The sequence below is a fragment of the Chaetodon trifascialis genome, chromosome 8 (assembly GCF_039877785.1).
Source record: "Chaetodon trifascialis isolate fChaTrf1 chromosome 8, fChaTrf1.hap1, whole genome shotgun sequence".
In the NCBI taxonomy this organism is placed as follows: Eukaryota; Metazoa; Chordata; class Actinopteri; order Chaetodontiformes; family Chaetodontidae; genus Chaetodon; species Chaetodon trifascialis.
The window spans coordinates 8046598-8057863 of NC_092063.1; the positions used below are offsets into that span (position 1 = coordinate 8046598).

At 42.9% G+C, this 11266-nt stretch overlaps 1 protein-coding gene and 1 non-coding gene across 3 annotated transcripts; one reads left to right on the top strand and one right to left on the bottom strand.

The window, feature by feature from the left end:
- Window positions 1-1008: 1008 nt before the first annotated feature.
- On the bottom strand, window positions 1009-9325 carry LOC139335176 (translocating chain-associated membrane protein 1-like 1). Of its 2 annotated transcripts, none has more exons than XM_070968657.1 (11): window positions 8891-9325; window positions 7830-7890; window positions 7570-7691; window positions 6116-6232; window positions 5967-6025; window positions 5448-5532; window positions 4542-4612; window positions 3795-3899; window positions 3572-3715; window positions 3153-3313; window positions 1009-3016 (listed from the first exon to the last, which is right to left on the bottom strand). In XM_070968657.1, the coding sequence occupies exons 1-11, from the start codon at window positions 9008-9010 to the stop codon at window positions 2943-2945; spliced, it is 1119 nt and encodes a 372-aa protein (XP_070824758.1). In that variant the 5' UTR covers window positions 9011-9325; the 3' UTR covers window positions 1009-2942. The 2 variants fall into 2 exon arrangements, with proteins under 2 accessions (XP_070824758.1, XP_070824759.1); XM_070968658.1 differs by having other exon boundaries at window positions 7570-7688; window positions 8891-9302.
- A 1033-nt stretch (window positions 9326-10358) lies between these two features.
- On the top strand, window positions 10359-10431 carry trnak-cuu (transfer RNA lysine (anticodon CUU)). Its single transcript has one exon. It is a non-coding gene; the product is annotated as a tRNA-Lys (tRNA).
- Window positions 10432-11266: the final 835 nt, after the last annotated feature.

Here is an 11266-nt window from a genome sequence, read left to right on the forward strand (position 1 = left end):
TGACGGTGTATTTCACGATAATAAAACAGGTATTTGTGAAAGCTGCAGTGCTCACCTGCAGCATAGTGTTAACTGAGCACTGTTATACAATTGAGTTCACTTTGCTTTAATAAGGCCATGAAGTTAAATAAACCATTAGGCTAAGTAAAATCTTTACACTCATACCACAATGTATACCCACGCTAACAGTTCAGCAAGCTTCATTCTTATATAAAAAAACAATTCATATCAATATGGATGCAAAACAAATATTCACACGTGTGTACTGAACAACAGTGAATTTCAACAGTTCCCCCTCTATAAAAATAGCTTAAAAATCTGACACATATTTTAGTACAGTGTAGGGTTAAGTCAGTTTTTTTTTCTCTTTTACATCTGAGACAGTTTAATAACAGGCTGGTACATAAGTCCTCTGCTCCTCCTTCCCTCCTATGACACTGCCATACACAGACATAGGGCTTCAAAAGACCACCAAAGTCCCAATAAGGAGCGCTAAAGGGAGCAAAAATGAATGGCATCTCCTCCCTGCTCTCGACTAAAGACTCCAAACTGTCAGCAGACAGGTAGCACAGTCTTGTCTGCGCAGAGCTTCACATGCACAGTGGTTTAGTAGTAGAGCAGGGCTAGGTCCTTGAGAGGAAAGAGTGTGGCCAACAGTACAATACGTGTGCTCCGCTAGCAATGTCAGGATCATTGAAAAGGTGAAGCAGGGAGGACCAAACATGCCACGTTTGGCAAACAGAAATCACAGAATCTCTCTCACACAGGAAAGGGCATCTGAGGGTCAGAGACATCGAACACATAAGCATTTAGTAACCTATAGATCGCACACTTATCCACAACCCAGTGTTTTACACACACTGAAGCGGGCTGGGCTCTGAGACGGGGCCCGACCAAAGTGAACGAAAAGACAGGATGTGATCGTGAAATACAGCGAACGGGGCAGGAGTCAATGAACAGATTGTCACATTTCATGCTCTGCACATGGGAAATCTTTTTTTTTTTAAATTTAACCAGACAGGCAATAAACATCGCTGTCATCCCCGTCGTCATTCGCGCCCACTTAATTCACATACACGGTAGGCGAAACCATACTGTACACACACGAGTAAGTGCACAGGCATACAAACACACCCCCTAACAAACACACCTCCGATTGCACCATGGGTAACTTATAGTGTAAGTGGTGAATAGCTTGTCCCCTGATACCCAAGAAGAAAAAAGCAAACACAGAAGGCAGACGAACGCAACACAAGCAGAACGAGTGATACAAACCACTGACAGTATAAGGACACTTGAAGAAAGATTGTATTGTTTGGATTAACTAAACGCAGTTGCTATGTACCGCTGTGTTTGCTGGTTATAGCTTTTCAAAGGATATAAAATAATAGCTATCTGTAGTATATGGCAAAAATAAATAAATCAAACCTCTTGCAGCAGTTGTTAAAAGGCCACTGAATGCTTGTGTGTGTGTGTGTGTGTGTGTGTGTGTGTGTGAGAGAGAGAGAGAGAGAGAGAGATGCAAACTCAACAGCACAGGTAGGAACTAGCCATAAAGTCTTTAGCCTTACACCATCATGCATTGACATTACCATATAAAAGACTGATTCACAGCCTCAAACACAGTTTCTTGCTCAAGTTTCCAATCATGCTGTTATAAAGATTTGACTGTGTGCATACAGTACAGCATCACAGGTTACAGTACAGCTTCCTCTCGGTAACCTGGATGAGCCCCCGTGACAGGGTGAAGCTGATTACCAGGCCAGTGATAAAAGCAAAGGAAATTACAAAGGTGCCTCAATCCTGAAACATGTTGGATTTCAAAGGCAGAGGCTGTCAAATAATGGCAGTAAATGGTCAAGGAGTTAAGAAAAAGCTTCAGTTTTCTGGCTGCAGCCATGCCAAATACCTAAATAGCACACGTATTCCTCAGGAGCACTTAATTTAGGATTCTTTCCTGACAACAGCAGAATATCGAAGTGCTGAAAGAAAGGCTTCATTTTGGGATTTGAGCCGGCGGCCCTTTGCAGGAGTTTAACTGAATAAGGCCCAAACTTAAAATGACTCCCCATACACTTAATCTGTACATTAACACTTTACAACCCCAATTCAAAAAAGTTGGAACGTCATGTAAAACATAACTAAAACAGAAATGTGATCATTTGCCAATCCTCCCTGACATATACTCAATTGAAAACAGTAAATAGACAAAATATTTGACAATGTAGTTGTGGAATGTTCCAAAAACACCTGTTTGGAACATTCCACAGGTAAACCGCTTCATTGCTAACAGGTGACAGCATCATAAAGGGGCATCCTGGAAAGCTCAGTCGTCCACAGGCGAGGATGGAGTGAGGTTCGCCACTTTGTGAACACATGATTGGATAAAGGATGTTACTGCATGGACTCTTTGAGCACTTTGTAAAACCGTTCAGTAAACACCGTTTGTTTGCAAATGACTGCATTCTGTTTTTGTACGCTTTACACAGTGTCTCAGCTTTTTTTTTATCAGGGTTGTATATTAAGTTGCCCTGAAGTCAAAATAGTTTTTTTTTTAAAGGTACTGTGACGTCAGCTGATTCCATGTCAAATAACTGAAGAGCAACTCAGTTCAAAGTACCCGGCGAGTGATCGTAGCTTTACACAAAAGGACACTTCGAAGAGCTAAATCTATCCTGTTAAAGCATCAAAACCAACACTGCCCCGCCAGCGTCCCATCTGCACAGAACCCAAATTAATAATAAACATCGTTTCTAGCGGACAGTAACACTGAGCTTTTTCAAAAAGGAGTTTCAACCCCAAAGGGACAGTTATGTAAGGTTTCTTAGTGCGCTTAAACTTTTGTTTTGGATAGCAGTAGACAAAATTTGAAGTTGTGTAAAGACATAATGTCACATTGTCAGAACTCCCTCACTCAGTTTTTTCCCCCACGTCTTCCACCTCTATGAAGCTTTGGCTTTTCTCGCCCGCGGTGATGTTTTATCGTCAGACTTCACAACCCCATTGGCTGCACCTCCTGACAAGACAAGAGAAAGTGATTTTAGATAAATATGAGCAACACTGCAGAGAAATCTGAGCGTGTGAGACACAAACTGAAACACAGGATTACATTCTGTCTACCTGAGCAGGCGCTGAGGCGCTTTAAGACTCACCCCTTGCGGGCTCCCTTTTGTGAGGCTTGCTCTTTGGGCTGACCGTCTTCTTCTTTGAGGCCTGGTTCTGGCTGTGCTCCCTCCACTTTTTCAACTGGAAGTTAATGAATTTCCACATCATCCAGGCCTGTGTCAGGCAGATAGCTGCCAGACAGGTCATCCTGAAGGGTGGGGAGGACACATTTTAAAGGGGTAACTGGTGCTTTGTTTTGGCTCGTCTCTAGTTCAGCATTTTTCCTTTGCATATACTACCCACATTGTAACGATCCAAAGCTGGCTGAAAAGCTAAATCTTTAAGAACAAAAGGTTAAGTGATTAACTTGTGAGCAGGAAAACAAAACTGTGCCCACTTTGTTTGTTTAAGTGAGCTTAGTACAAGACATTAAGGGCTCCTCCTGTTAATCGCCATCTGGACTTGCCTTATGGTGAGCACATTAAAGTTGCCTTCTGCTAGGGAGAAGCCCTGGTTTTCTGTACGGGGCAGCCCAAAGCCAAACGTCAGAACTGAGAGGGTGAGCGTGAGGAGGCGGGCGATGACAAAAAGCAGCGCCCACAGAGTAAAACTGGAAGAGAAGAAGAGGTTGTTCAGATCACGAAGCCGCCACATGCTAACGAGAAGACTGACATGCATGACAGCAATACCCTTTCTGCTTGTTCTCATCGCTGAAGTAGAAGAGGCGTGAAGCGTGGAACAGGAGCTCCACCAGGTAGTGAGGGACCAGCAGCACCAGGCCCAGTCGGTGGAGGCTAAACACGACGGGATGCAGAGAGAAGACGGCAACGCAGGCTTAACTGAGGACGACTCGGGACATAAAGAAAAAGTACTCTTCTTTTGGATCATGGCTGTGAACCAGGAGATGTGAAATGCTTTCATGGCAGTTTATCATATTAAAGGATTTTAGATCAGCAGTCTTAAAAAGAAAGAGGATGAGCGAAGGGAGCAGACTCCATTTTAAAAAACAGGTAGAGACCGCAGGTTAAAACAGCCTGAAATCTTATGGTATCAGTTCCTCATTACAGAGGAAAAGTCATGTGACCTGGCTTTGAGTTTAGATGAGAACTGAAAACTGAGCCGCCACTCAAACAAGAAAACAGTCACTCCACAAACTCACAGATAAGGTGCAGTAGCTTAGTGTCATGTACACTGTCCAAGTGGTTAATCGCATAATGACGCACTGATCTTACATTTATGCACTTTCCTGCAAAGGTAAAAAAAGCATCACTGCTTTCCCCAGTAAAAAGTTAAAACCACTTTTCAGGCACCAGATGGAAACATTATCAAATCATTATCAGGAAAAATGAGATCTTTATGAGCGATATACCTAGAGTACGCCCTTCAGGAATATTTCCATGGAGGACACGCTCAGAAAAATGAATTATGTCACTCACTTTAAGACATAGGCACCGGTGATGTGGACAACGTAAAGGCAGATGTAGTAGAGCTGGCGGGGGATGTCCTCCTGTAGAGATACAACAGAGGAGGAGAGAGTTTGTGTTAGCAGCAGCAGCAGCAGCAGCAGCAGCATCACGCGTGCTGTAGATTTCAGTCATTTCATTTACTGTAAACATTGTCGAGGAAAGTCTGCAACTTTTAGAACACAGCCGGGACTCATTAACTACCTTTTAGCTTTGACGCTGTGATACTTTCTATGCAAATTGAGCCTCGACAACCGCTTAGCTCCAATTTACTCTGAAATAATGTATGTACACTTATCAGCGAAGCAGCTCCACACACATGCGACGAACCTCAAATGAAAATGCTTTTTCAATGGAGTACGAAAATGATAAGTGACAGCTTCTTCATGCTAATTCCACCAAAAAAAAAAAAAAAAACATTTCGCATTGCTGGTGCATAAGCACTGCAACAGAGGCGCGGCTGTTTAATGTATTCGAAGCCCCTACGTGCACATCTGTGCTGCTGGCAGCTAACTCCTTGTGGAGACACATGGAAATCCCAGCAGGGATTGGCAGTGTTAGAGGGACATTAACGACCGATGTGTATGCACCGCTGTACTCATCATATGTTACAGTCTGCAGAGGCCATTGCACAAAAACTTTGACAATAACTAGCAAAATGAATTCTTTCATAGTCTGACGTGTTATGGTTGACACACTTGGCCTCTGAATTTAATTTGACGGCTTTTTCTTTCACTTGAGCCAATGTGCCGCCTCACATCTGCAGGACACCACTGATTTACACAAAGAGACTGCTGCTCTGTAATACAAAAACCCGAAGCATTTTGCATTTTAAGTACATCTTTTTTTTTTTTTTTTTTTTTTTTTAAGTGAACTCACCTTCCGGACTTTTTGAAAGTACAGCTCGGGAAGTGCGTGGAGCCAATAGGCAATTTGGCAAATGTAGAAGAACTTGACCTGAAAACTTGACAGAGGACAGGTTGTGCAGAGGTAAGAGCCCAGGTGTTATTTCAGCACGGACAGACATCATATCACGTCAGTATCAATGGATCATGTGGTGCACGGTGCACTGATCTGTAACTTCTGTTTAAAATACAGTAACATGCACAATTCGCACCAGCAAACAAATGAGGTGAGAGTAGAATAAAGTGATGAAATGAAACAGAATCTCTTGCTGATCTGTGATATTAAGCTTGGACTGTAATATTAAACTTTGATATGAGATAGGAAAATGCATCCCAGCATTTCGAAACAAGTGCATCATATATTTAAAGAGAAGCTCAACATATGTCTGAATGGAAATGCTTCCCTCTTGAAACTCATTTAAAATTGGATTTAATCGCCGAGTTGTAAAATATAATCTCATGATGTGTAGAGGGTCTATAAATCTTTACTTACACCATGTGAGTGTGTGGGTAACCCTCCCATAAGAAAGTCGGATTTGTTGCAAAGTCCTCCTGTCAAGAGAAAAAGAGACATATGCAAAGATAAGAAAAAGCCTAATGCAGTCTGGGACAAAGTGTTTCTTTGACTCCTGACCCTCGTACCGCCGTCAGGATGCTGCAGCCCCAGATGAAGGAGAACAGGTAGAACGCCGCAAGCTGTCCAGACTCATTGAACTTGCTGTGTTTGGTTTTTGACAGGTGCAACCTCCTGTTCATTTTCTGAAACGATACAAAAATATTCCACAGGGTGAACGCACGGATACATCAGATGCTGATGCGGGGGAACATTTAGTTCCTTACTTGTTATTATAAAAGTATGCGTCACTTTTTTCTGTGACTCATCACATTTCAAAACAGACATTTTTAGATGAATTTTCACTATGAGGAACAGGAGGTTAAATACAACCCAGGTTCAAAAAGTGCTGAGACGCTGTGTGAAATGAAAATAAAACAGAATGCAGTCATTGGCAAACAAACTGTGCTTACTGACAACGGTTTTACAAAGTGCTGTGCATGTAGTAACATCCTTCATACAATCATGTGTTCACAAAGTGGTGAACAACTGAGCCTTTCCAGGATGCCCCATTCATACCCAATCATGATACTATCACCTGTTACCAATGAACCTGTTTACCGGTGGTATGATCCAAACAGGTGAGCATAAGTCAAAAAGGATTAGCAAGTTATCACACTGGGTTTTATTTATGTTTTGCACACGAGCTTGTTTGGAATCAGGCTTGTATATAAAACAGTCTGTTGTAACAGCCTCAGCTCTGACATACAGTATATTGTAATCAGCACAAACAGAGAAGCTGTGCACGTTTTCCACTGTTTGTGTCTTGTACAAATGTTGTAATTGCAGTTCTTTGACCTTAAAGCATACTCTGGGTGGCTCAGGAAGTCGAGCGGGTCATCTGTTAATCACAGGGTCGGTGGGTCGACCCTCCACTGAACTCCACCGAGTGTATTTTCACACAGAATGAGGACTGGGGATTTTGTGCTCCATCTCTCTGACTGTAAGTGGAAGGTATGCAAGTGTGAACAGGATGAATATAACAGCAAGCAAAACCTGTTTCAGTGCTCACATGGACACTAGACTATTGATTTAAGACAGATGAGAAAAAATGGGATTTTGTTCTTTAAGAGAGGAAAAAAACCTTGTAAATGTGGTCCACAAAAAGATTTTTATTTTGGGAATAAAATATCTAAAAATATGTTTTGTGCATTAATGATATCCCACTGGGGATTGACATCAAAGGCAAAAGATGCCAGGGGAAACATGAGCACCGCTTCAGTCATTATGCTTTAGTGCACATGCAGCTGGAAGGATTGGACCTGATTACCTACGAGCGGCTCTCCAAAACTTTGTCATGGAGCAGAGCAGAGCCAACACGTGAGGCATTATTTGATGCTTTTGAAATGAAAATCCAGACAGACGACTGTGGTGAGCACAAAGGTTTCTGTTTCCCTCATAAAAAAGATCAAAACAATAAGCCACTGTGTTCCAAACAACAAACAACGTGACGGCGGCTGCCTTTGGATATCGGTGTACTCACGTCGAGGATATATTCCTGTATCAGGGCATGAAGGATGACCGCGATGAGCAGGTAGAAGAACACTGTGGCCACATCTTTGGGGCCATACTGGTACAGGTTCACTGGCTCACTCTTCTCATCTGCTAAAAAAACACAGAGGCCAAAAGTTAAAAGCTTAAATCCTAAATTCTAGTGTTGGGCATGTATTCAGATGCAGGGAAATGCAGTTAACCTATGTTTAAAATATTGAACTGACTAAGGACTGAAAAACGTCAGCTCACCAAGAACTTGTGTTACATTGTACTGGACTGTGATGAACATGATGGCAAACTTCGCTGTGACCTGGAACACAAGGAACAAAACAGGATTAAAGAACTGATTCTGAGTCAGAGGAAAGGTTTGTCACTGACCATTAACATATTTCACATGAAGGAAGCCAAGCCTTTGAGTTACTAAACAAACACCATAATCAATGTGTGTATTATGCTTCATGTGAACCTCACTCTCTGTCATGACACCGTTCTTCGCTGGGTGCGCATAAGCAGAATATCTCAATGGCTGCATCCATGTTTAATCTTTTAACTGTCAAACACTAGAAAAATTCAGTCAGCTTTTCATACTTCTGTGCAATGAGAGAGGACTGCTGTGTCACTGCAAGATCCTGAATCCACTGACTGCCATAACAAGGGTCTGGGGACCTCCAGGGGCTGCCTGGTGGGGCTCTCAAGGGTCTCTAGCAAAATGAGGTATATTTCAAGTTCACTTCCACTGCTTCAGTGACTGGTGAGTGTGTACCATGGGCTTCTCTTTCTCCTTGAATACAGGCACTGATCACTCTGTGCCAAGCTACAGCTCATCTTCACCTCGGCACGTAAAGGTTTATGAGGACACAATCTCATCAGTCTTCACAGTATTTCCAGTCTGGTGGCTGGGTTTGGGTGGGGACAGGTCAGTGTGGGGGACGCTATCTTGTTTCATTCAAACGTGGCTAGGCACTAGTCAGCTATAGCTACTCTGTCGAAGCAAAGGGCTGGAAATCAAATGTGGAGCATGCACACACTTTGAGCCAGACCATCTTTGTTACCAATGGCCAGATAAATGTATTGGTTTGCTATGGAGGCAATGGATTAGCCGACTGGTAAAATGACCTGTTAGCTGTGCCAGTGGGCCTCCTCGCCATCTTCTTTGGTAATCAGTGAGACACATGAGAAGGGAAGGAGAGAGACACGCTAGCGCCCTGCCCCTGGAGTGCTGCTGTCATGTCGGCTAACGATAGTTAGCAGCAGCTAACATCACTCGGCTAACCACAGCTCGTGCGCTTTTCCTGTCCATCACACAGTACCTCGAACATCAGGCCGAGGAGGATAATCATGGCCAGACACGAAACCATATCGGCGTGATTCTGGATCACAAACTCGTGGCTCAGCACCGGCGGGCTCTTGTTCTTCTTGCGGAAACCCATGGCTCACCGACGCGGCTCTCCCCTCTCTGGCTGCGGGCTGCCGTCACCGTGTCTCGCTGGGCTGGAGCTAGCTTTCCCCCGCTGGCCTGCGCGTCTCAACTGACGAATGTTCGCTCTGCTCTGGGCTGATCGCTCCACTGCGGTCCGTTAGCACAGAGAACCCGCTGCTCATGTGCTCAAAAACAGTCATGAAGATGCATCGCATCAAACCAAACACTACAGCACAACACCCACTTTTTCCCTGCCTGGTAAAGTCAGATGACGGGCCCTCCCACTTCAAAACCCCATTCATGAACCGCCCAGTGTCATTGACGTAGAAGGAGAACCCAGGCCCGTGGTGCCTTCACGTACTCCATGGAAACGCCCAGTTTCCTAATTTGCTAACGGTTAAATGTAAAATCCTTCGACTGATGCAACACTTTTTGAGGGATGTATAATATTTCAGCAGAGCGCTGTCTGAATTCATGGGTATGTTTGGAAATAGAACTGTATACTAGAATAGCAGGTCTATATTACCACCTGGGCAAGACAGGTAAATTGCCCCAGTGGCCCCAAGAGCAGCAGGATAATGGTAATTCGATTTATTGGATAAGACACATCAGGGAGACAATCAAGTTTTTCTAATGCTCTCTCTTTTCCTTGAACACTTAATATTATAAACTACTTTTGTTCCAGGGACATCTCTCTCTCTCTTTCTGTCTGGAAAATAAAGATTGCTTATTGGATGAAAGGATTTTTGTTCATTGCTTCCACAATTTCACTGCAGATCACTGAAAATTTCACTTTCACTCAAGACGGATTAGTATGCGGGACTTTTAGGCTGATACATACAGTTTCACCAATTGTGGGGTCAAAATATTACAAACAGAACAAAATATACCTCATAGTTATGTGAACCCATCTTGTGGGTGTTTCTTTTTACCTGTCTGCCCCTTGTGACCGGAAGTGTCAATTTTGTCTGCTTGACAACGCTTCCGTTACAGCCAATTAACAGGTAAGGTGGATTCATTGTGTTTCGTCGATGTTTTGGGGTGAGTGTTATCTGTTTAAAGAAAGAACGCTTTAAAACACACACACTAGCAAAAGCCAGTTTTTTCATGGGTTTTGCTGTAAGTAAAATTTAGCTAACTAGCGTTATTTTTCAGTGGCTTTAATCGGGCTGGCAACCAATGCCGTTACGTTGGAACACTATTAACTCAACACTCGAGCGAACCATAACACTTCCTGTTCTTTGACGCTAGAGGTCAGTATGAGACAGAACCGAGACAGCAGGACTTAACCCCCCTTTTTCATAGTAGTGGACGCCAGCACAATGCTTTATGACATCATCTGTTTCTAGGTGTATGTAGCCCGGCTAGCTCAGTCGGTAGAGCATGAGACTCTTAATCTCAGGGTCGTGGGTTCGAGCCCCACGTTGGGCGAAGCGTTCTTTTCCCTCCCTAACATGGATTTTCTGCACACTCAAGAACAGCAAACTGTCTACGATAATAACGCGAGTGAACACTACTCAGTTTTTGTGGAAACAAGGCACAGCACAAAGGGTACTGAACAACAGCAACAATGGCAGTAGTGTGTGATACAGTCATAACTATTGCATTATATTGAAGGATTTTACCTATTTTTTAACCCCTCTTTTGCATCTGTGGGGGAGTAAAAGAGTGGAAATGCCGAAAACAGTCGAACGTAATCTAACCCTGTATGCACTGAAGTGTGCTATAATGTAGACTAACGCTATGGCAGCTTTAGAGGCCGTGTGTGTTATAGACTGCTTTACAGTAAACATAGTGTTTCCTATATTTGGGCATACCATTTACACCTGTGGAGGAGTAAACACTGTCCAATATAAAAGAGTTATCCAGTATCACTATGAATTACAACCTTACATATTACCATAACTGAGTCAAAAAAAAGCTTCAGTCTTTATTATATGGGATTTCATTACATTATTTCTCACTGTTTTAGCATAGAATATTTTACTGCCGCTGAATGTCAAAAGGACAACAAAAACTGGTGCTTGTTCCAGCTGTGTTTAACTATTAATGACCACTGCTACAGCACAGACACTGAAGAAGAAAACCTTTGCACATTTAAAGCTCCTCCAGTGTTTTTCAGATCACTTTTAAATTTTTGTATTCTTTCACAAGGAAGGGGAGATGGGGAGATAAATATTAATTTGTTGTTTTTTATTATGCTTACTACATTTTGCTAAACACGGGCTTGTACATATATTTGCGCATTTGGTAAACACTCAATGGG